Source organism: Aphis gossypii, chromosome 3 (genome assembly GCF_020184175.1).
Source record: "Aphis gossypii isolate Hap1 chromosome 3, ASM2018417v2, whole genome shotgun sequence".
Lineage (NCBI taxonomy): Eukaryota > Metazoa > Arthropoda > Insecta > Hemiptera > Aphididae > Aphis > Aphis gossypii.
In genome coordinates, this window is record NC_065532.1 from 12,553,481 (window position 1) to 12,579,897 (window position 26,417).

Below are 26,417 nucleotides of genomic sequence, written 5' to 3' on the forward strand. Positions count from 1 at the left end.
TTTAGAAAATAAATCACTACAACAGCAATTGTATATTGACTATTACAATCACTATAAAAACGGATCATCAAGACTTTGTATCGGCCTTTTGAAAATAACTTTGAGTTTATCACTATAACTCAGTTATAAAACTTTGTTCGACGTTATTTCAACTTTTTGTATCGATCTAAATTTTTTTGACTGCACAAATGAAATAACAATATGTAGAACAGCATGTGATAGTATTATATGCAATATTTTTCAAGTCACTTTATAGTTTGCACTACTCCATATCCATAGCCCTTTACATATGAATAACTTATGTAAATTGCAAAATTATTTGTTACTTATACCTAGGTCCTAGACATATAATATAACTACATATTTACACCGTTACTTAACTAATTTCTTAAAAATGAATCACTGCTATTGTTAATACAAGAATCTCACGCTGGTCCGTAAATAGACTCATTGTTATAAAAAGGGGTGCAAACAGATTTATAATGGAAAAATGGTATTATAAAAAAAATAAAATATTTTGAGCGTTTTTAATTTTATTTTATATTTCAAGAAAAAAATTTTAACTTACGATTTATTTTTATATGTATTATTATTAATAAAAGTATAGTTTTATCACTATAGGTTTTACAAAGTAATTTATTTAATTATTTGTATTGATGTCACAAGGGAAATACTGGGGTGGGTTACGATTGTGTTAAGTCGTCTAGATAAAAGACAGGAAATGTCTATGTTTTCTTCTTCCTCCTAACGTGGCTATAGTGTCGTTATGGTCATATATTAATGCTTTATTATTTAATTATGCTTGACATTAGGTGGCGTTACGTTAGATGAATTATTAAATAAATTACCAAAATCTGCTGGTCCAAATTTTGCCGGTAAGAAAGTTATTTTACAAAGTAATAATAGGTAACTATAATTTAGTTTAAGATTTTATAATTTTTATGGAAATTAAGTATTGCTCTGTCGTTGGAAATATTTTACACTATATTATATTGAACACAATGTGGACATTTGATGGTCGGTATGTGGTCCACATTGCCGACCTTAACGCATAAAACCACCATTTGACGAGACGATGATGGCGTTTCTCCTGGATAAAAGACCTTCAAATCCAGATGCGAAATCTACTTGTATGCTATCTATTTGCAAGTATATATTTAATATTTTTCAACTATTTCACAAGTGAGACTTTTCTCTATCCGCAACCTAAGGACGCAATTTATTCCATACCCGTCGACGGTTACGGAACTATACTGTAGTAGAATGGAGACAGGATGGAAAGATCCTGTGATTTTCACTCTCCTCTAGAGACATTTTGTCGAGGCTAATTTTCTTGTAGCAGACGTATTTTGAAATATAATAGATTGCATTATAGAACAAATTAGACATGATGTAATGATTAAATCAATAAATAATTTGTTACAATATTTGATTTTCTGTTTGGAAGATTAATCTATAATGCTATGACAAATAGCCAACGAGGTCGTTAGATATGCTTTAAATGGGTACTTTTTATTTAGACGATTCTTACTTATATCATAATGATAAAGTGTATAGGTAATGAAAAATTGACATTCCAAAATGTGAGGTATAATACTATTATTAAACATAGGTATATCTAATAATATGTTCATTAATATTTAATTGTACTTCGTGTATATATATTATATACTATTTTTTAATTACCTATAATTTATTATAATATTGTTAATAATTTATGCATTTTTATTATCTATAAAGGTATACATTTATAGTTTGTTTAAATCATTAGAATAATATGTATGCAACAGTTATAAAAATATTTTACAGGTGGTGCGATTGAATATTGTATTTATCTACAACTACTGAACGCACAAGTCGAAATCATCAATTCAACTCTAGTACCAGGTATATTGTATATTAATTGTATCTTATAATTATCACGCTTGACTATTTTATACTTCATTAAGATGGGTTACTACAGCGCTATGATAAAACTTTTATTTCGGAATTGTAGAAAGGGTTTAAGTCGTTGCAAGGAAAGATATTAATTTATCACATCTTTATACTATTTTCTTACATAAGTTTGATAGGTTTTTACATGAATTTTTTTTTGAACTTTATTTTAAAACAATTTGTAACAGGGGCGGACGCAGGAAAACCTTTGGGGGGGGGGTTGAAAAAATTAGAATTTCTTAAAGATTCATAAGTGAGAATAACTGCATTTCAAATTAATCATTCATTCATTTTGGAGGGGGTTTGAATCCCCACCCCCCCATACTTCCGCCAATGATTTATAATATTTCATTTACAATAAGCATGTGTACAGATATATATATATATATATATATATATATATAATATACGTGTATAATATATAATAATACATATAATGATATTTATATTTTATTATATTTAATATTTATTTTGACATGAGACGCGTTTCATGGAAAATTATTATATTATAGGTTAGGTTAGGTTACGATAACTTACGTGGTGAACTTAATGTATATTATGAATAAAAATTAAATTTTAAAATTAATTGTCCAATAATTTTTAAATATAGTTTATCAAGACAAATTTTTTTGATATTTTATATTTTAGACGAAAAAATTCAAAAGTTTAAAAAAACCGTAGCTACTGCATTACAGTTTATGGGATGTAAGTACCTACTAAAAATCCATTATAAAAATTGTTTTTAAAAATGTATCAACTTAATTTATTAGGTGGATGCCATGTTCTTATTATTTTAGCTGGTCCAAAAACGGCAAAAACTTTCATAATATATAAAGCATGGCGATATAAAAGTTTTTAAAGTTTTCTTTTGTATCCTACTTCTGCATTATATCTACAAGGATTTCGGTTTATTATTTGTTCGTCCACGTTCTTAGTTTTTTTCTGAAAATCAGACAAGAATAGGACAATGTCGGTGAAGTAGCTTGAGTTCACGAGTGTACCTAATAATTACTTTTAATTAATGAACTAATATGTAAATGGTACAACCTTATCAATAAACAATATTGTAAAATATTTCTTCTACATAAGTTACTAAGATAAATGAAAAATACATTATATGTAGATTATAAATATTGTTTCTCACGGATTGTGTTATCACTTACATTTTCTGAGTATAAAAATCTTTGATTTTAAATTTAGGTGGTTTCTGGTTGCAAAATTTAATCTAGTTGGTACTTTGGGGAATCAAAAGTATAAATTAGATATTTTATTAATAATCGGGAAAAATAAAGTTTCTTGTTATTTTTAATAAATCTTTATTAAAATTAAAATTTTCAAAAAAATTGATTTCTTTATTTTTTTATAATTCAATGAGAAACTTATAAGTTATAACCGTAGAAATTTGAAATTTTCACCAAGTGTTAATATATTATTTTCTATATGTAGTATTATACGTAAACTTACATGGAAAATTGGATTTTTCATTTTTATTCTACATAAATTTCAATAAAAAATCTTGAAAATTTAGTACAAGGTTTCTCATAATTTTCTATTAATATAAAAAGTGTAAATTCACATATAATTTTTATTAGCGTTTAAACTTAAAATTTTGATAAACTTTATTAAAATTGCTAAATTGCTAAATTATTTTTTAGTTAAAAATTGATAATTTATTAAATATTTATTAAAATATAAAATGTACTTAGTACAACAAAATGTTATAGTAATATAGGCTGACAGACCGTCTAAGCTCAAAATCATTTCTGTAAAAAATGATATACGATACATTGAATTCAAATTTAACATATATCCATTATAGTTATCCATTCGAAACTTACTTTAAAGTAGATTGTAGTATCCATTTGTCAACTTTAAAAAATATATATTTTGTTGTTATTATACATATTATTTAATTATGTTTTTAATTTTTAAGACATATGAAACTAATATTATATAATATTTAATTATCATAGGAACAATTATTAAGTGTATGGTTGTATTGTATTTTTTTTTCATAACTTAAATTTTATTAGATTATTTATATTTGCAGCTGAATTTTTTGACAGGAATTATGCTTCATTGTTACTTTTTTACGGTGAATTAGAAGGTAATTTTTTGTTATAATTTTAAGTACAAAACTTTTTATTAAATTAGTAAGGATTAGTTAGTATACATGTTATTTAAAAATAAACAACCATTTATTTTTTTACAAGATACCTAACGTAATAATGTGAGATAAATGCATATTTAAAATAGACCTGACTTAAAAATTAAACAACAATTTACTATTTTGTACTTTTTTTTTCATCGTATAAGTCATCTATAAAGTATAACTATACACCAGCTGTAACTAGTTACATAATGCTGAACCATAGTTGAAATATTTTATATTATTACATGTATAAGCCGGTGTTACTCATATATTTATAAAATCCATAGGTAGTAGGTACTCATCTAAAATATTGATGACATGTAATAGAATATTTATTTTTATTTAATTTAAGAATACAAAGAAAAAGGAACGCTATTTCGAATAAATGAAGTAATCAATGAAGAAATAGCGCACACAAATTCAAAAATGAGTAATAACTATACTTATGATAAATTTAATCATAAAATATGTAATTTAGATTTATGTAAAACTTAGCTAAAGATAAGTATTTTTAAGTATATATTTAGAGCTTAACCTTTTTATTTCATACTAAGCGTATTTAGTATACATTTTCTCACTCATTGATTAACTCAAAATGAACGATGTTGACCTTCAGAATTTTAATGAGATAAAGTTAGGACGTAGATCACAATGAAATGATGAATTATAACTAATTACAAGTAATACTCCAAAAATAGCAATATGTTGTTGCATTTATGCAAATCATTGCTTTTATCCCTGAAAATAATTATTACATTTCTTTCTATAAAAACAATTAATATTGTTGATACTTAAGTTATATAATTTAAAAAATATTTATATTACCAGATATCTATATAAATATATAATATAATAGCAATTATTGCAATATAAATTACTAATTTTCATACTACAATCGTCTTAATCAATAAATTACCTTATAAAATGATTCAAATTTCAACGTTAACCAAGTAATCAGAATTAATTGATTTAAATAAAAACAAGTACAAACATTAATTCTTTGTGCTTTATACGTGTAGTAATTCAACGGATTCAAAAAAGGGAAGACAAGGATAAATTAAGTTCAGAATGTGATGTTTTACTAAATTGTAAGTATATATTTTCTAAAAATATCAATGTATTTATATATTTCATAATGTTGTATCAATGTATTTGTTTTAGATAATCATCTATAAAAATAAATAAATATATTTTTAAATCTAAATTTTTAACACTTTAATTATGTAATTTGATGTATGTGATGTTTGTTTTAACACTAGCGATTATAAATGAAGAACTTCAATCAAAATTTATACAATTACTAGAAAACATAGAACTTGATGAAAATTTAACTGTTCACATAAGAAGTTTAGTAGTTTTGTATAGAATGGTTACAAAATTTATACCTTCTAGTAAGTATAGTTAATAAAGTTATTATATAATTCATAATGTATGTAGGAAAAAAAAATATTAAATTAGAAGTATAAAATAAAAAAATAAAAATATAAAATATAAATTATACCTAATATTATATAGAACATTTTATGTCATAAAGTTTAATTTAAAGAACACATAGTTATAGCTAAAAAAATTAAATTGACGTTTGCCTTATTTTAAACCTACTTAATTATTTTATTATTATATATGTATGGCACCAGTGGCGTAATTGTGTAAAAAATAGACTCCCCCCCCCCGGTGATAATATCTTTTTATTTCCATGTGTATCTAATAGTTAGGTGTATATCTAATACTTAATGGTGAGGGGATGACAAAATTTTATATGCTTGTCTCTTCGCAAAAATTTCAGGGCTCAAATCTTCCCCCGCGCCTCACAATTACGTTACTGTATGGTATATTGGTATACATTATACAATAAATAATAATATACCAATACAAAACATAATTTCAATAAATATCAATAGACTTCAATATTATATATAGAGGTACCAGTGGCGGCTATCCTATACATCAAGTGTATCCGACGGATACACATGATTTTGGGTGATTATGGGGAAATTATTAAATAATAATTAAATAACAATTAATAATAATTGTTGGTGGGCGGGTGTACACAGATTTTAGAAATTTGGATACACAGGGGTAAATTTACTGTAGCCGCCACTGAGAGGTACTTTATCTAAAATATTTTTGTTTATGAGAAAAATCGGTGCATTGCATTTTAATAAATAATTGGTAAAGTAGGAAAACTTAAGCTTAAACTAACACTACATACTTAATCTTATGCATGGTGTACTAATGTGCATTATGTAATAATAAATTCATTGACATGTTTAAAAGAAATATAAATATAATTTGAAGTAATTTAGAAATAGATGACATTTTAAAAATAATATAAAAATTCCATAATTTATATTACATTGTTAAAAATAAAATATATTTTGAAATGTTGAATATTCGTAATAATATATTTTACTAAAATAACTATTTGTATTCAAAAATTGTTATACTTTTTTTTTCATTTATAGACAGTTCAGAAATTATTTCAATATCCGATTATAGTAAGTATTTTTAGTTCATAATATTTTTAATGTTACTGTAAAAGTTAAGTAATGGCACCACTTAGTAGGAAAATCAAGTTACTACCTAATAAAAAGACATATATACATCAATAAATTACCAATACAAAACTAGGGATAGAAAATTGAACGAATATTCATTACATTTACCATCAACTGAATAGTATCTTTCGAGGCCAGTGTATACTTCTTATTATATTTTTCTCATCAACATTTTGTTTTCATCGCTTTTTTCAGAGGTTTTAACTTTAAAGTACTATATTTTTAATATTTATAGTTTCTAGGATTACATAACACAGAGTAAAATTAACTGCCGATAAAGTATTATTAATAATTTTGTTAAATTTATTTTAAGAAAAAAAATAATAATCTGGACATATAAAATTGATTTATAATGAAAAAAAAGGGTAGGTACTAACTGTTGATAGCAGTATAAATATTAAATAACAATACAAGAATATTTTTTAACCTTTTTTATCTAACCTTGGTCCACAATGATAAAAATAGATAATACCATCTTAATAATAGAAAATTCCACAATAACAAATTTGTTTGTAATATTCTTAAGCCAATACTTAGAAAATGCGTTAATCATCGCATGTGATAAGGAACAAAATAAAGAACTACCATCAATGAAGGTTCAATACAGGACATAGGAGTTGGAAATGCTTAAAAGTGGATAAGAATATAGATTAGAATTTATACATAAGATATATTCTTATTACCTATGTATACTATATCGCTGAACTTTAATAATGAAGGAAAAAGGATAAAGTAGATATTATATGCATAATATGATCGGTTCGATTTATGAATGAGAATAAACACCAATAGAATAACCCAATTCTATGTATAATATATATTGTATAGTATTTAAAAGACGATTATATAGAGACTTTTAGGTAGAATATAATCGGTAAACAGAGCATATTTGTAGTTCTGCAAGGGTAGAAACAACGCAAAGTGAAATTTGGAGGAGAGGAGTCAAATGTCATAGTTAGTGACATGCTTAAGATAGAATGAAATTTTATCATTATTTATTTTTTTTTTTGGCCATGAAAGCAATCCTATATTTAGCAGTGGAAATTGTGAGTGATGAATCTATAACTAGTAGGAAAAGTGGACGCTGTAGATATAGTAACGACCGATAATGAAGATTTTAAGACTTTTTAAGACACTTTTTTAGGCAAAAGTATTATAAAAAAATTTCATGTACATTTTTAAAATTAAGAAATTTTCTGGAGTCTAGGTATCATCTTAAATATATCCAATCGTATAAATTTTATATAAATAAAAATGACCAACAAATAACAACTGTCAAAACATATTGAAAAAATGCTAACAAGTGTTGAGTTTTAAAACAATTGTTTTTCGAATTCCGATAGGTAGGTAGTCATAATTGTGTTTAAATTTATTATCACAATAATCTACTAAGGTGATATGTCGACAGTATGTGTTTGTTTTTGTCCTTTATTTTTTTTTTTTTTACCTAAAACATTAGTAATGATTACTATAAAGCAAACAAACATTTTTTAATTTAAATTTAAGAATTAATCTTGCTAATTAATTTTATTATTGGAATTCAATTACTAAGAATAGTTATCGATTAATTTTTTTAGAAAGTTTTCATAGTGAAGGAAATCAACTCAAAATTAACAATGCGTTTGTAAATGAATATTTTAAGAATACATTGTTGGCGTACAAAGAATTCATATCAGCAGTTCAAAAAGTATCTAGTAAGTGTTGTATAATACAACCAACTAATTTTATTTCTCAATGAATTGTTTTATTTTGTGCAATACCCATTTACCTAATAATATATTATATTGTATTATTTAAGTATTTATGTATATAAAGAGGTTAATTAAATGGACTAAAAAAAACATATCAGGGTAATATTAATATCATCACTTTAACCTTAATTTATAGTTATAACCAAAATAAAGACCCAACTACAGGATTGATATATTTTTTGTCCAATACTTTTATTTTGATACTACTTCGATAAAATTATCGAAATATACTCGAGAAACTTTTAATAATAATATGTATAGGTATTAGGTAGGTATATTAAACTATATTGTATGTATTACGTATATCGTTACATCAATGAAGTATAAATCATCTATTCTAATTCATATTCTTAATTAGTTTTAGATATCAAAGAAGATGCTCGTATTGAATATATTAAATTAATATTTCAAGAGTATTTAGAAACACTATTATTGCTCTCAAAGTTTGAGCAATTTGATGAAAACGTTTTTGAAGGTAATTAATTAAATTATTTTTTATTTTTAAAATTTTATACACCTACAGCTGTTAAAATATTATTATTATTCTCAACTGAGTAAATCGTTTAAAAAACTTTTAAAAAAAACACTGAATATTATATTCTTTTAAGAAGAAATAGTTTATTATAAAAATGTTTTTTTCTTAACATTATATTATTAAAATCATAAGTTTTAAACTAGGTTATTTGAAATTATAACATTTTTAACATATAAATTTATGTTTTATAGAGTTTCATATGCATGAATTTCGAAAAATACTCTTAACACTAACATCTCAGTATCATAATAAAACAGTTATTTGTATTTATGAATATATTCATAATATGATTCTTGTTAAAAACTACTGGGATATAATATATTGTGACCCGCCATAAATTTGATTAAAATAAATATTAATCAATTTTGAAATGATTTCAGAGAACAGTGTATCAAATTTTGCTAAAGATTTTAATGCACTTAATAAAAAATTCAAAGATTATTTTAATAAATGTTTATCAGGTAATATAAATAATAACATTAACATAGGTATTACAAAAAAAAAAAAACTATGCGTCTATTAATAAATATTATTATTCATTTCTATAGAGGTCAATAATATTTATATACTATTTTTACTAAGTGGGTGCAGGGTTTTATTTATCTCATACAAATGGCAGTTATATAAAGGTCTTAAGACATTTTATTGTTACCTATTGTTTTCTTGAAAAGTAATAAGAAATTAAAAATAAACTACTTTAGTAAATGCTAATCACTTATTAGCATTGTTTAATAATTACCAACCGTAATATCTTGGAGTGCTGCATGTGTCTTTTTAACGTTTTACTACCTACCCAATACCCTCAGAAGTGTTGATTAAAAAGAACATATTTTTTTATTGTACAACCAATACAATTTTTGATTAACATTAAAAATATAATACGAAGTGAATCGTATTCAAACAAGAATTTTCTATTTATTAGCTAGCTACAGATTTCTAAACATAATATTATTACCATTTAAAATGGAAAGTAATACATCATGAGGAAAATGTAGTATTCTTTTTGAATAGAAATTTATAGTAAAATAGGTTAATATATTATATTTCACACATTAACACTATATATGATGATTTCAAATTCAAACCTGTTTTTTACCATCCATATGGATCAACGAATCATATATATTAAATAATTAAGAATTTTTTTTTCAGATATTGGCATAACTGAAAAAATTGAAAGTAAGTTTTTCATTTAATAGGTATGAATTTAGAAAAATATCGTTTACTATTTTGCATTAATTATAATATAAATTATTTAAAATATTAAATCGTATTATATTTTTCAGAGGACTTACCTGAATTGTATCGACATGGTGGTAGGTACCTATGAACAATAACAAAATAATGTGTAGCTTTTGAACGGATTATAATTATTTGATTTAAATCAGTAAATTTTTTAAATGATTTAGTTCCTATATTAACTTAAAAAACACAATAATATTCTAATCTTATTGTAAAATTATTCGTTTTCAGCTTTAAAATTTTTATTATATGGGTTTGATGAAAGTATGTTGTTTTGTAATAATATAAACAGCTAATCAATAATTATTCATTAAGTAGGAAATATATAGCGATTGTAGCTTAATAGTTATTATAGTAGCGCTCGGATTTTAAAGCATAATAATAAGCAACAAAAAAAGCTCATGATTGTTTGAAACGATCGATATCGATGTTATAGGCACACTATCCGTATATGTACTGCAGGCTATATGTAAATCGATAATCTATACCTACATTTAATAAACAAGCCAATAACAAAAACAATAACAATCCAATATAACTATTTAATTTTCATTCTGGATTTTAACATTTCTTTATTCATTTGTTTTTATTAAAATGGTATAAGTAATAAACATATAAACAATCCTATAGCTAGAATAATTTTAAAAAAGAAAAAAAAGTTGGTTTATTTGGAATCAGAATAACGATGAGAAACTAATTTATGTATAAAAATTAGATCTCTATCTCATATATAAAAAAAGAAGTATATGCTTTAAAATCCGAGACCTAGCTATTAGTTTGTCTAATATTTGCTAAATTCTTCGGTTTTTATAAAACATAGAACATGGGTTCATATAGTATTTTTAACTTATATAACTTTAAATGATTGTATTTCATTCTTAAATAATAAATTTTCAGAAAAATTGTATCCATAAATTAAACATCTATTTTTAAAAGGAAAAGGACTAGATAAAACTCGAGTAGATAATATTATATAATGAAAAAATACAACTGTGTTTTTTCGTTTTTAACAAACAATTAATATAGAATAGCGGATAATCTCTATAAGTCCATAGCCGATCCTATTTCTATTATTTTAATGTTTATTTGAACAGTAAATTATGGTACTTAAAACAATTCTATTCCCTTCCTAATGTCTATCGTGGTTGTCGGATCTTTATATTACACTATTACGTATCGCGATTCAAACAGTACTCTATGTCTGTATCATCTGCAGTATCTCAAATTATTATTAAAAAAAAAAAAAACATCCGGATTACTTTAAATATTCTGTAGGTAATATGTTGTATTTTTGTTATATATTATAATTATTTATTCATATTAATTATTATTATTGTTATTTTCAATATCTATTTATAGATCTATACTATCTATCTATCTATCTATATCTATATTAAATGGTGTATTATTTTATAGGTGATAATCAAAGTAAAACATCTGCAGGTATGTTTATCGTAAACATATTAACTACGTCAAGTTACGCCTTAACTTTTAATTTTTAAGAACAACATATATTAGTTTAGAGTAAAGTTTACTTACATATGGATATCTATTTATAGACATTTAAATCGTCATAAAATCTTAGGTAGAGTATGGATTTAATTTTCAGTACCAGAATTGCATGTTAATAAATTTATCGCATATACGGCGTTGTTTTATCCAAATAAATTTTAGTAAATAATTATTAATATTTAACATTTTTAAATTACACTTTCTCTATATAATTTAGTATGTATGCGAATAAAAAAAAAAATTAATTTTAGCCCTTAATACTTAATAGGACACTACAATACCTACATGTAATATCTCAGTCGCCAGTCGGAATCAGTTTTATAAACATATAACCAACATAACGAATTTGCGTTCAGTAGAACCAATTTTGTGTTTTTAGCTTAAATATTAGAGTGAATTATTCTATAATAAAAGTTAAGGATAAGAATATTATTTGTGCTTAACCGTTGGCTTTTTTGCGATATTTTAAATTTTAAGCTAGATATGAGCATTTTAAACTTATAATATTTATAATACTCATATATCCCGTATAAAAATCAAATTATTGAAAAAATCCAACGGCTACGCATATAAATAATGTTGTCTCATTTAATTTGAAAGTTGGAAAATTCATTTTAATATTAAACCTAACAACACGAAATCAATTTTATTATGTTCAAATTTGCTATTAAGAGTGTTGTTTTATTTCGATACATTGTTATAGAAACTAATTTAGACTCACGTTCTTTGTTACTTGATAAAATTATCTATTTTAATTTTAAAACTTATTACTAAAAATAAATAAATCTATAAAAAAATCCCTTAACTTTTATGAATCAATATTTGGCTTTATACTGTACTCAAGTAGTTTGAGAATCGTCCCGAGTTTTCTGACTATTTTCTTGGTAATGAAATATTTTCTATATATTATATTATATATACTTATATTTAATGTTAATGTTTCAATAATTTAATACATTTACAATAATTCATTTAATAACAGCAACAGATAATGCTTCTGCAGGTATGTTTAATGATCTTATAATATTTTTATTTTGATATTTAATTGAAATTTATTATTCAAGTAAACTTAGAAGTATAAAGTTTAAATAATATTAATTTATAGACCTCCTGAATGTCTATATTTATAAATTCTTAAAACTTAAAATTCAATATGCAAATTATTTCTTTTATACTAACATATTGTATCAATAGTAGTTAATTTGGCTAATATGATTAATGATTATAGCTGTATTGTATTTGGTTATTAATATTGCCTGGGTTTAACTTATATTTAATGTTAATGTTTCAATAATTTAATACATTTACGATATTTCATTTAATAACAGCAACAGATAATGTTTCTGCAGGTATGTTTAATGATCTTATAAAATTTTTATTTTGATATTTAATTGAAATTTATTATTCAAGTAAACTTAAAAGTATACAGTTTAAATAATATTAATTTATAGACCTCCTGAATGTCTGTATTTATAAATTCTTAAAACTTAAAATCAATATGCAAATTATTTCTTCTATACTAACATATTGTATCAATAGTAGTTAATTTGGCTAATATGATTAATGATTATAACTGTATTGTATTTGGTTATTAATATTGCCTGGGTCTAACTTATATTTAATGTTAATGTTTCAATAATTTAATACATTTACGATATTTCATTTAATAACAGCAACAGATAATGTTTCTGCAGGTATGTTTAATGATCTTATAATATTTTTATTTTGATATTTAATAGAAATTTATTATTCAAGTAAACTTAGAAGTATACAGTTTAAATAATATTAATTTATAGACCTCCTGGATGTCTGTATTTATAAATTCTTAAAACTTAAAATCAATATGCAAATTATTTCTTCTATACTAACATATTGTATCAATAGTAGTTAATTTGGCTAATATGATTAATGATTATAACTGTATTGTATTTGGTTATTAATATTGCCTGGGTCTAACTTATATTTAATGTTAATGTTTCAATAATTTAATACATTTACGATATTTCATTTAATAACAGCAACAGATAATGCTTCTGCAGGTATGTTTAATGATCTTATATTTTTATTTTGATATTCAATTGAAATTTATTATTCAAGTAAACTTAGAAGTATAAAGTTTAAATAATATTAATTTATAGACCTCCTGAATGTCTGTATTTATAAATTCTTAAAACTTAAAATCAATATGCAAATTATTTCTTCTATACTAACATATTGTATCAATAGTAGTTAATTTGGCTAATATGATTAATGATTATAACTGTATTGTATTTGGTTATTAATATTGCCTGGGTCTAACTTATATTTAATGTTAATGTTTCAATAATTTAATACATTTACGATATTTCATTTAATAACAGCAACAGATAATGCTTCTGCAGGTATGTTTAATGATCTTATAAAATTTTTATTTTGATATTTAATTGAAATTTATTATTCAAGTAAACTTAAAAGTATACAGTTTAAATAATATTAATTTATAGACCTCCTGAATGTCTGTATTTATAAATTCTTAAAACTTAAAATCAATATGCAAATTATTTCTTCTATACTAACATATTGTATCAATAGTAGTTAATTTGGCTAATATGATTAATGATTATAACTGTATTGTATTTGGTTATTAATATTGCCTGGGTCTAAGCTTATACTGCTATATCTTTTCAATAAATCAGATATTTTATTTATTAATTTATTAAATTTTATCTTACCGGTCATATTTTAACATTCAAAGCTACAGAATTGTATTGTTTTTGTGATATAATAGGTATTCATTTTACGCTGATTTTTAAAAAATAAAAAATAAATACTTCCATAAACATAAGTATTTTTAACTTTTACAAACTATTAACCAATAATAACAAAACACAAATTATCAGATTACTGTAAAAATGTTATTATTCCTTTCGATAAAAAAAATCTACGATTTTTGATTATGGATATCTTTAAATATCACTATAAGACCCAGTTATCTAAATAAATCATATTAAGTCATGGTTAATAAATAATATTTTTCACGATAACCTTTCAAATTGTTTGTTAGATTCTGGTAAGGAATATGTCAAACTACCCGAAAAATTTTATCCAGATTTGAAAGATCTACTTCCAAATTTCAAGGATATAATGAACGCTAAAGTTTTGCGTTTAGTTATAAACGTGATTTTCAATAATTTTATTGAAATGGAAGACAGTATGTATACATTTTTATAGCAACAGTAAATATTTATGCTGGGTTACATAAATTATTATGAACATTTAATGAATCAATAGTAAGCTAATGATCACTAAAACACGATTTGATGACTGATAGTCTATGTCCATTAAAATATTAAACTAATAAATGTTTTATACAACCCGGCATTATAGTATGTTTGTAATATATTGTCTATATTATGTTGAATATGTAGGCACCTATCTACTCTCCTAATTGTTAAATATTTTGATTATCAAGCAGCTTATAATATTGTGGCGCGCGGAGTAAGAGTGTTAAGACTCGTCGCGGCCAACCGATATTCTTACGCTACGAAATAATAAAAACGACGTTTACATAGGTAAGAATTGTAAGTTTATTGTTTGAGCAAAATAATGTGGTGCGCGATGCGCTACAATTTTGGGGGAACAAGGCGAGATATCAGAAATAAAAAAAAAAGGTTGATCGACGATCCGTAGGGGGACGGTCAGTCACGAGGCTTTTTTGGGGTGCGAAGGGGGGTATACGCGTTCGCGTGCGAAACCGGTGAGAAAAAAGAAAGAAAGACGTCGGTCGTCGGAGAATTAGCTACAAAATTACAATGCGTGCGCGTCGGTTGACGGGTAAAAACGTAGAGAGGAAAAACCAGCCGCCTCCACGACGTGGAGACCGCCGCTCGCCGCGAAAGCAGTATGACCAACCGTCTTACCCTGATACCTCGACGCCGGAGGGAGGTCATGTGGCATCGGTTCGCCACAATATAATAAGTTGATTATTTTAGTTATTTAAAAATGATAAAGAATAAGCGCGATTTTTATTTTAATAGACATTTGAAGTTTAAATTTGGATGAATGTAGAAAGTGATAATCAAATCTTAAAAACAAGTTATCTTTACATGTCTTGATAATTTGTACTTATTACTAACTACTATTAAATGATTACTTTATCGATACAAAAAAGTGTTTTAAAATATTGTTTAACATTAATATAACTTAATTATCTATTGATATTTTTTTTCAGATGAAATTGTTAAACCTCCTATTAGATGCAATACCTTCAAAAATATTTTACCACAATTGTAAATGATGATAACCATTCGACTATTTTATATTATTGTATAATTATTATTGTTATTTTAATTAAATAAAGGTAATTAAAGTGTAAAACTACCAGTCGAACAGATTACTGGAGTATATCATTATTCTGTATGCTAAATAGTACATTCAACTATTGTAATATTGTGTTAAGTAAGGACAGTAAGGTTACCTATACCTACTGATCTCACATCCACGTTTTCTCACTGTTATAATGAGCTTTATATTTCCTATATTAAATAATATCATATTTGTGTACACTGCACTTAGATTTATTAAAAAAATATTGTCTTCGGAATTTTGTATGGTTATTAATTATAGATTGTTTCATTACGGTCTAATATATTATAGAATAAAAATAAAATATATATCATATTATTATGTTAAAAATGTAATGTAAGAATCTTTAAAAGTGTTGTTATAACTATTAATTATTAGATTATTAGATTAAATATCTAACTAAATTGAGTAACAATTAAATAAATCATCATTCATCATACTACTCATTATGTTTTGTTTAATGATCTTAAAAGAATTTTCTTCAATGAGGTATATAGGTAATCAGCTTAAGACAAATATACTGCAAGACAGTTTATCAAATTTAACAAATACCTGGTTTGTCTTACTAATTAGGTATTATATAAAAAATGCATGGTGGCAATACTAAATTCTTTTTTATTTTAATGAGTAATCACTAATCTTAATTACTGTAAATTATCATTTATCCCGATGGTTTTGTAATTATAAATCAAAATAAATGAAAATATAGTTAAATAATAAAGTATTACATAAATACATTATTAAAGTAAAAAATGGGGTTCTGTATGCTTAGTTAATCATATTAGATAAATATTATGTATATTAATATAATATTATATATTTTATTTTTTACAAACCATTTGCAAATATACAAACTTTTTAGAAAACTCGTAGAAGAAATTTTAGGCTGTTAAATGTTCATCGCGTCTATGATCTAAGGTATATAATACATATTTTTGATTCTGAACGAAGTAATGAATGTATTGATTCTACAATGATGTGTGTTTTTTTGTGTCTGTGTACACCATAACTTGTGAAAATAATGCTTCAATTTAAAGCTTCCGGGGGGGTTTTTGGTGGCAAATTGAATATCCGTGGTGAATTATAGAGGTCAAACGTAAGAAGTTTCCAGAAAATTTCAAAAAATCGGGTAAAACCATAAAAAATTAACTTAAAAATGGGAATTTTTATATAAAAGCAGATTTCGATAAAACCGATTTTTTTATATTATTGAAACTCAAGAATCAATCACTGTAAATACTTGAAATGTTCACAAAATTTTTATATTAGTATTATCTTATATCCATACATGGTTAAATTTTCAAAAAAATATGGTTTTTTTAAGTTTTTTATAGACAACTGAAATATTCGATTTTTTTTAAGTATTTTTTTTTTTTGAAATGATAAAAAAATTTTAATGGCCAAAAAAACTTAAAAATTTAGAATAAGATTTCTTATTAATTGTTTTTATTACCTTTAAACATTTTTTTTTATAATTGTTTAAAGTCAAAATTGCAATTATTCTCATGTAATCGAAGTATCGAAAATTCATAAAATTTTTATTATTTATACCTAACTTCAAAACAAAATTCTCCATAAGTTTTCCTTCAAATAACTAGAAAGAAGACTCAAACGTCATTATATAAGAAAAATGTTATAAGTTTTATCCTCAAAGGATTTTAAATATTTTTTATTATTCAATAAAAAGTATAAGTTATAGATACTTGAAACTTCCACCAGTTGTTTAGATTGCTATTTTCTTTATATATTTCAATTTTCAAAATATTTCGGTGCTTTTTAGGCTATTTATAGCCATTTGTAAATTCTTTTTTATATAAAATTTATAAAAAATGTTAGAGTTAAAATAAGAGTTGAAAATCTAATACTGCTAAATTTCCCATAAGTATAGCTTACAATAATTACCTATAAAATAAGTTGAATGTTGGCCAATAAAATAAAATTTATCTAAATTTTTAACTTTTACGAAATCAAAAAATCATGAGTAAAATAACTATTTACTAGGTATATCAAATAATTTTAGATTTTTGTTATAGTTAAAAATTACTAAGTCGTAGAAACTTAAAACATACACCTGTTCTTTAAATTGCCATTTTTTTACATGATTTAATTTTGGGGTATTCAGGTCATTCATTAAACATAAACTAACTTTTTCACTACCAAGTTGAAAATATTTATCCTAAGCTGACTAATCATCTCCGTTCAGATTTGATTTCACAATGGTACTTATCATTGCATTCAAATTGAACACACCCATTAAAATGACCTACTCTATGTCTGATGTCCACTCGATACCTACTGCATGTACAGCAGAGCGTTACCCACTTCACCACGCTTTTTTTTATTATTGTTTTATTTATTCATTTATTTATTTTATACACATAATTGCATAACGATGTACATTTAAAATGCTTTGAAACATTATATTTTATTTGTTAGGTTTTTAAAATTTATTAAAATTTTACTTTAGAGTTAAGGTAAGCTAATAAAAGCCAGTGATATAGATGGTAGTGCGCTTCGGGGCACCTTAGTTACGTTCTGTAAAAAAAGATATTTATACGAACTGCCCAAAAATGACCCTCTCCGTTTGGCTCAAATTTTATTTTTATATGATTCCCGTTTCTCCCAGAGTAGTTAAGACCAATTTAAAATTAAGTTGGCAATGATTATAATATTTGAGTATCACTTAGCGTTATCCAGAAACACCACGAGGAGGCGATACTCTTTGTTTTCCAAAAATTTTTTTTTCACAATAAAGGTAAATTTAACAAATTTAAAATTTAGTCTACAATATTTATAAACACTTATCATTAAAAAAATCAAATTTACGTCATAATAAAAATTTACATATACTCGTATAATAAAATCGATTTTAATCGTTCAAAATATATTTATGAATACCTACACTTTATTTTTAAAATTATTACACATACTTTTTATGCATTCATAACGAGTAATATCATTTGATCGGTACCTCGTTATTTGTTTTTGATTGTGTACTTTCCTTTTAATTATACTTGCATCTTTTGATGTCTTTGATGTTTAAACACTATTGATTTTTATACACGTGTCAGTTTGGACGAAATTTTTCACAACATTAAACCAACTTAATATAGATGGATAATTAGAATAAAAATGATCATTAAAGAGGGAATGAAACGACTCGCACGCATTCGTCGTAATCAGAATACTTGCTGAATTACATGCTCATAAATAAGGAGAGAAATGTACTATCCTCAGAAATATAATTTTTTACTAAATAATCACAATATTTCGTGGCTCTTTCATCAGTTGGGCATTCTGGCATCAAATCTTCAACGAAACAATCAGATCGAGGTCCAAATATAATAAACCAAAAGTCTATTTTGTCCATTTGCTAATATCCGAATTTGTTTTATAGTCTGTTGCTAAACCATGCTGCAGGTGTATATTTCTATATCACGCCTGTGTTAGATGAAAACGACATCCAACCCTTTTTGACGGAGGCCATATTTCATTAACAGTTGAGTGTATAGCCAGTTCAAAGTTAATAGTTATATATTTAGGTGAACAAATTTCTTTACATTTATCAATAATTGCGTTAGGTATAATAATAAGCGTATAGAAGTATGTTTCATACTTTTTATCGGGAAGTAGACAAAAAATTAACGGTACCTACATAATGTCCATTTTGAAAACCATTAATGGTAAACATTTGTGTAAAAAATCGCGCACAATATAGAAAAGTTCCATCTATATAAATTGTGTCCACTGTACTTAAAAGTGTTAAATTAGTCTTACAAAAAAAAAAATAATAACATTTTTTTCTGGATTATTTATTAAAACAATTGGTTCGTTTTTTGAGGTTACAGTTTCAGATGTATTTAGGTTTTTAACATTCTCTAAAATATAATATTGGACTGAACTATTGCCAACTTAATTTTAAATTGGTCTAAATTATTCTGGGCGAAACGGGAATCGTATAAAAACAAAATTTGGGCGAAACGGGTACCCGGACGAAATGGGGATAGTCATTTTTGGGCAAAATAGGCTACACCCCGCCTCACTATATTGGTTGGGTATTAGAATTTTTGAATTGTTTTCAAGGGTTCGCCGTAGTATATTAATTATAAGAACACCAGAGCTCTGATATTATGTTTCGATATGTTATATTACTTGCTTAATATTATAAATGACAATAGTTGATGGATTTTTTTTACTGATTCCTGATTGATTAGCAATAATAAACAAATTCATTTATCGTCATCATGAATGATAAAACACGCATTTTATTGTATTTCAATGCATATAGCATTTAATTTTTCAATGTTCTGGATTTACTAATCAGATATAAAATACTATTATTTGTTTATTTATTGTATTATATCATTGACTATATTGATTTTGACTAATAATTATTATATTTATAATTGTCATTTATTTATTTACTTTTGTTTGTTGTTTAAGAACCCCTGATTAAAATACACAAATTGCGTCCTGGATGTTTTGGGATGCAATTGGTGTATACATTTTTTACCAAACGCAACTCGTGTTTTCCCGTGCACTTATGGCGGTACCTGAAGTGTCTAACTCTCTCACACCTTTTTTTACCTATTAATAATATTGTGCTCTGATTCATTTTGTATACATAAATTGTTATAATAACCTAGTAACCTAATCTTTAAATAATATATCAAACGTTTATTGAATGTTTTTAATAAAATAATATTTGTTTATATGATGCATCGTGTTCTATATTTCTATACAACAATAACTATTGTGTCATATTAAATTTGTATACTTTATTTTTATAAATAATTTTGTGTAAATATTTCAAATTTCATAGAATAAAAATCTATTAAATATACTCATTTACATACGTGTTCTTTAAGAAATTCAAAAATATTGAAATAACAGACCCAATTTTATTTTTGTAAGCGTTTACAGTAAAAAAGTTGTCAAAACTATATGTCTTAACGTAAAATAACAAAATATAATAAATATATTATATTTCTTCACTGGGTCATATTTTGGACACCCCCCCTCCCAAAAAAAAACCCAAAATACGCCACTGTCATTATTACTACTACAATAAATCAGTAAACTATTAGTTAAAATAAGAAATGTATGTTTCCGATACTATAGAAGCAATATAAATAATTAATTAATAAAAATGACTTTCCGATAATATAATAGTAACTATTTTTTCCATGTTAATAATTGTATGCACTTCATTAATATTAGTAGAATTAGAAGGAAGAACACTTTTAGAAGTTTTATGCATATTTTTCTCAGATTATTAGTATCAAAAACAATAAATTTTGATCCTCCTTGGTCATTATGAGTGATTTTCTTTAATATTCCTTATTTTGATTGTGTATACATATTACATATTTTTTATAGATTTACGTTTGCATTTTACATTTACCTACTATTTGGAGATGAATATTTGTTAGATCGTAATAGTCGTGATTAAATTTATTTAAAAAGTATTCTTCAAAGTTTTATTCAAATACTTATTAAGATCAGGTACTTTTCTTAAAATGCAACTTAATGGTAATGGTTATAAAAAAAAAAAATTACATATTGACAAAAATTAACAATGTCATAGTAATAATAATACTATCGTTGAATAAGACGGGTTTCATTTTTTCGGGTAGGTAAGTCTAAACTTCGTAAAAATTGATATTATAATAATTATTTCGTATTTTAATTATGAAAAAAAAACCAACATCATTGTATACCGGTGTAATAAAATAAAAATGATATTCCTACCATATTAAAAACACATAATGTAATATTTTAACCTATTTAAACAATATCATACAAATTCAAATATTTGTGTAGCATAGCTTTATGTTGTTTATAATGAAAACTAATGTCTCGTTGTAATTATTAATTTATTTTTAGCGTCTTTATATTTTTGTTATAAAATCTAGTGTTGTCGATTGTAATAACTAGTCTTTTCGTTTTTGATTTATAGTCATATTATACTTCTGATTTCTATGTAAAATCAATGACATCATAAATGTCAAAATCATTGCGTAATAATAATATTATAAAAAAAAAAATTATAATCAGTTCATAAAATAGAATATACATAATATTCTGAATATGTCCCTATTCAAACAAATTCAAATATTTGTTAAGCATAGTTTTATGGTGTTTATGAGTATAACTGATTTATTACTTGTTTATTTGTTGTTTCTGTTTATTTTTAATTTATATATATTTACGGATAATCTATACTATATAAAAAAATCTTATTTTGTTTCTAAAACATTGTATTATACATTTTGATAACTAGTTTTTGTAATTGTTAAAAATAAATATGTTTTCGTTTAACTACGTAGTGAATATTTTTATGTGCGTATTATATTTAACTGTTCATGAAGGAATAGGAATTAAAATTACTGACACGAATACTATAAGAAATAATATCATAAAGTATATAAATGTCGAAGCATACACTTCAATTCCACTGAAAATGACAACAGACGAAGACACGATAATTTCTAAATACAAGAGCGTATTTTTGAATAATGATACGCTGCAGTCAAAATTATTAGAAGATGAAAGCGAAAAGGATTTGTTGAAAATAATGAATGTGGTATATTCACATATAGAATGCACTTACATTACTGGAGCTTACAAAGTACTTTCACCTTTCATTAACTTTTTAAAAAAAGTCCAAACAGAGAAAGATAAACTAAAATACCTTAAAACTCTAATTAATATTTTAGAAAAAAGCAATATCTTGTGGCTAAAGGCAATGAAAACATTGCAATTACTCGACATGGATCCTTCTTATGTATTATGGCAAGTATTAATATTTTCTAACACCGCAAATGAAGTTTTATCAAAAACATACTCTGGAATGAATACAACGACCAAAGAGGAAGTTATAATTAAAAAAATCGTCAGTAATTTTCATCAGATAATCAATTCGTTGGATAAGGAAATGAAAAAATGCAACATAACAAAAGTCGGATTTTATAAAAACAAGAAAGATACAGTTAAATATCCTAATGATATTACCAAACAGATTGATTGTCCATGGTACAACTGGAATATTACTCTATTATGTAATGATTCTTTCAAATATGTTAAGCTTTTTCACAAACTCTTATATAAAAATCATATAGGTCATTTACCATACACGGGGTATGAAAATTTCATTCCGAATAATTGGCTCTTAACGGCACCGAATTTGGAAAAAATACTCGAACAGGGTTCCACATATCTACACTTTACTTTTACAGATGACGACAAAAATATGGATAGCGTAAATAGTATTTCAAATGATGATTGGTCACTCAGGTACTCTAAACTGTACTTCGATAGTGTCTACAGAATTCTTAACCCTTTTCGAGAACTTTCATTACAATTAATGACACAAAACTTGAATATTTGTCATAATATTTGGAAAACCATCCAATATGAGGTTCTCAATGACGAAAATCTATTGATACGTATAGTGGGATATTGCAATGATATTAAAACTAAAATTGGACAAATCATAGAGAAAATTATGATGAATGATGATCAACTCCTGTTAGCATATGAAGGTTGGAAAAAAACATTTGACTCCGAATTTCAATATGAAGTGACTTATGATAATGCATTCCAAATCATTCACACAAAAAATGTTTCTGTTTGGTCTGGATCTGAATTTAACTTTGGCAATTTTTATGTGACATTTTTTAAAGATATCGAGAAAAAAATATCTAGCTATAAAACTGACTTATCCATTATTAACAATCTTGATATCGGAGTATTAAATATGTTTAAAAGATCTGTTTCCAAAGGACTCCCCATAAAGGATGAAAAATGATTGTTTGTAACTAATTAATTCTTTATCATAAAATTCACATTTCAAGTAGATTATTATGTTTACATTATTTTTCTAAAATTAAAATGTTTAAATTATTACATAACAAAAATGTATTTATTTTACATTTTATTCGTCTAATGAAATACAATCTTTTTAATGATTCTCAAATAAGAATTTATTATTGATTATGATTGTGATAGTAGATTTATTAACTGATATTTAAATATATATTTTTTTAATGATTTTATAGAATAAAATATTACATTAACAGTTTTATTTTAGGTTGACATTAGATTAAAGGTTATTTATTAAGAATATTATATACATATTTTTAATTTTATGTATTTCTGTATTTCAAAGAATAAAATATATTAATGAATAAAATAAATCAAAAACAATCTATTTGATTTGCACAAATAACAACTATAGACCTAACTAAATCTAAATGTTAAAAATCAATTAATCTCCATTCCAGTATTTTTTTTTTTTTTTTTGAAAAAAAAATGTTATTGTTTAGATATTTTTATTCAATAAATTAAATATCAGCAAACAGTAAAAAATTAAAACATCAAAGGTTTTAATATACAGAGTGTATCTTACGTCATTGTATGCGAGGTTTTTTTAACAATTTTAGATTGATAACATAGAATTAAAAAAAAGACGTGTTTTTTTATTTTAAACGACCAATTTTTTTATAAAAATTTTAATATTTTTAAGCAAGCAGTTGTACCAATATCAAAAACAACTTTTTTTCAAATGATAATAATTATATTTTTAATGGATTATAGAGCAAATTTTGATGTTAAAATCATACATTTTGGTTCACTGGTTTATTTACTAAGTTGACCCTAAACTTTAATAAATTGATTTTAATGAATTGTATTTCTAGAGCAAAATAATTTTTATATAATTATCTTTTAATGCAATTCCACACATTTTTATAAATAACTTAAATTCATTATCAGACACGAAAAATTTTGTTTGGAATAATTGCCTACAAAATTGTTTAAGGTATTTTAACACACAGTTATAAAATAAGTACCTATAGGCTATAGGTACATACTTATTACTTATTATTATGGTAATCGATTAATTTAGATTTTACTCCACTGTCATTTTGTTTGTTATTTTAAATATTTTAAATTTGGATTTTTAATAAGGTAGATAATGATTATCATAGTATTCAATTAGGTATTATAATAACATTAGAATTGTTTAATTAACACAGGTTATTAGTACCTATCTATTAAAAGTTTTTTTTTTGTGTGACTGATAAGATTTTAAATTTAAGTTTTTAAAAAGGTGTAGAATTGCACCATGGACGCAAATTGGACGTTCAAAATGTATGATTTTAACATCAAATTTTTATTTTTTTAAAACTCTATAAGAATCCATTAAAAATATAGTTGTTATCATTTGAAAAAAAATTTGATTTTGGTATTGGTAAAACTAGTTGCTTAAAAATTTTTAAATTGTTATTAAAAAAAATTGGCAGTTTAAAATAAAGAAACATGTCTTTTTTCGAAAATTTACAAGTACCAAATCTTATAGTTGAAAAATCATAATTTTTTTTTGGATTTATATCTAAGGTTAAAAAGTTCAAAACTAAGTTTTCCATAAGTTTTTCTTCAAATAGCTATAGAGAAAACTCGAAACATCATTGTAGGAAACATTTATGTGTGTTTGAATTTAAATTTTTACGAAATGTCAGAACGATAAGGATTTATCCTCAAACGATTTTAAACATTTGTTATTATTTTATTAATCAAAAAGTATAAGTCGTAGATACTTGAAAATATCACCAGTTATTTAGATTTGCATTTTTTTTGTACATGATTTAATTTTCAAAATATTTATTTTGCTTAAGTAGTTGAATGATTTTTATTCGCATTTTTAAGTATTCATTTTTGTTTAATTTTTTTTTCTTATATAAATATTAATAAAAACTTTTTAGCCGAGTCAAAATACTGAAATCTTTAATATAAAGTTCCTCATAAGTTAGTCTTATAGTGATTCAAAAATCATAAAAATACACATTCACAATTTTTTTTAGCATTTGAAGTTCAAATATTGTCAAAAACTCGTCAAAATCATGAATTATTTAAATTAGTTTGTAGTAAAAAATGTATAAAAAATGTTGTACAAGTAGTTAAGAATTTATAATTTAATACAAGATTTCCTATAAGTTTGGTTTACAATAATCATAAAAGAACTTAAATTTTGGAGTATTCAGGCCATTAAAATATTAACCACCTTTATCACTAACTACTAGAAATTATATTCCAATCATCTCCGTTCAGAATCGTTTTTCGTATACAATGATACCTATCATTGGATTCAAATTTAATACATCAATTATTGTGACCTACTATACAGCACAGCGTTACTCACTTGACCACTTATTTTAATTTTGGAAACAATAATCGTCGGAAAAAAAAGCAGCCGGTAAAAAAAGTTTTGTGTTTTCTTATTTTGGCAAAATACTATTCGGGAAGTTAGATTCAGAAAAAAACGTTGAGTATCGGTTATATGAACCCTAAAAATCAAATGTTTGTTCTTCTTTGCAGGTAAGATGCAC

At 24.3% G+C, this 26,417-nt stretch overlaps 1 protein-coding gene across 21 annotated transcripts; it reads left to right on the forward strand.

Moving 5' to 3' along the window:
- The first annotated feature begins 791 nt into the window (after window positions 1-791).
- On the forward strand, window positions 792-16,345 carry LOC114123236 (uncharacterized). 21 transcript variants are annotated; one of them, XM_050204499.1, is made up of 23 exons: window positions 792-875; window positions 1,810-1,887; window positions 2,584-2,640; window positions 3,986-4,042; window positions 4,440-4,517; window positions 5,107-5,175; window positions 5,347-5,478; window positions 6,553-6,585; window positions 8,223-8,339; window positions 8,755-8,871; window positions 9,312-9,392; window positions 10,084-10,110; window positions 10,218-10,247; window positions 10,405-10,437; window positions 11,590-11,616; window positions 12,668-12,688; window positions 13,014-13,034; window positions 13,359-13,379; window positions 13,704-13,724; window positions 14,046-14,066; window positions 14,729-14,875; window positions 15,140-15,236; window positions 15,896-15,976. In XM_050204499.1, the coding sequence occupies exons 3-22, from the start codon at window positions 2,634-2,636 to the stop codon at window positions 15,214-15,216; spliced, it is 1,137 nt and encodes a 378-aa protein (XP_050060456.1). In that variant the 5' UTR covers window positions 792-875; window positions 1,810-1,887; window positions 2,584-2,633; the 3' UTR covers window positions 15,217-15,236; window positions 15,896-15,976. The 21 variants fall into 21 exon arrangements, with proteins under 21 accessions (XP_050060456.1, XP_050060457.1, XP_050060459.1 ...); XM_050204500.1 differs by lacking the exon at window positions 15,140-15,236 and having other exon boundaries at window positions 15,896-16,345; XM_050204502.1 differs by lacking the exon at window positions 14,046-14,066.
- Window positions 16,346-26,417: the final 10,072 nt, after the last annotated feature.

Coding starts and splice junctions, on each gene's coding strand:
- LOC114123236 (XM_050204499.1), top strand. Junction 6,586..8,222: donor TATTTCAATATCCGATTATA/GTAAGTATTTTT, acceptor TAATTTTTTTAG/AAAGTTTTCATAGTGAAGGA. Junction 8,872..9,311: donor TGATGAAAACGTTTTTGAAG/GTAATTAATTAA, acceptor AAATGATTTCAG/AGAACAGTGTATCAAATTTT.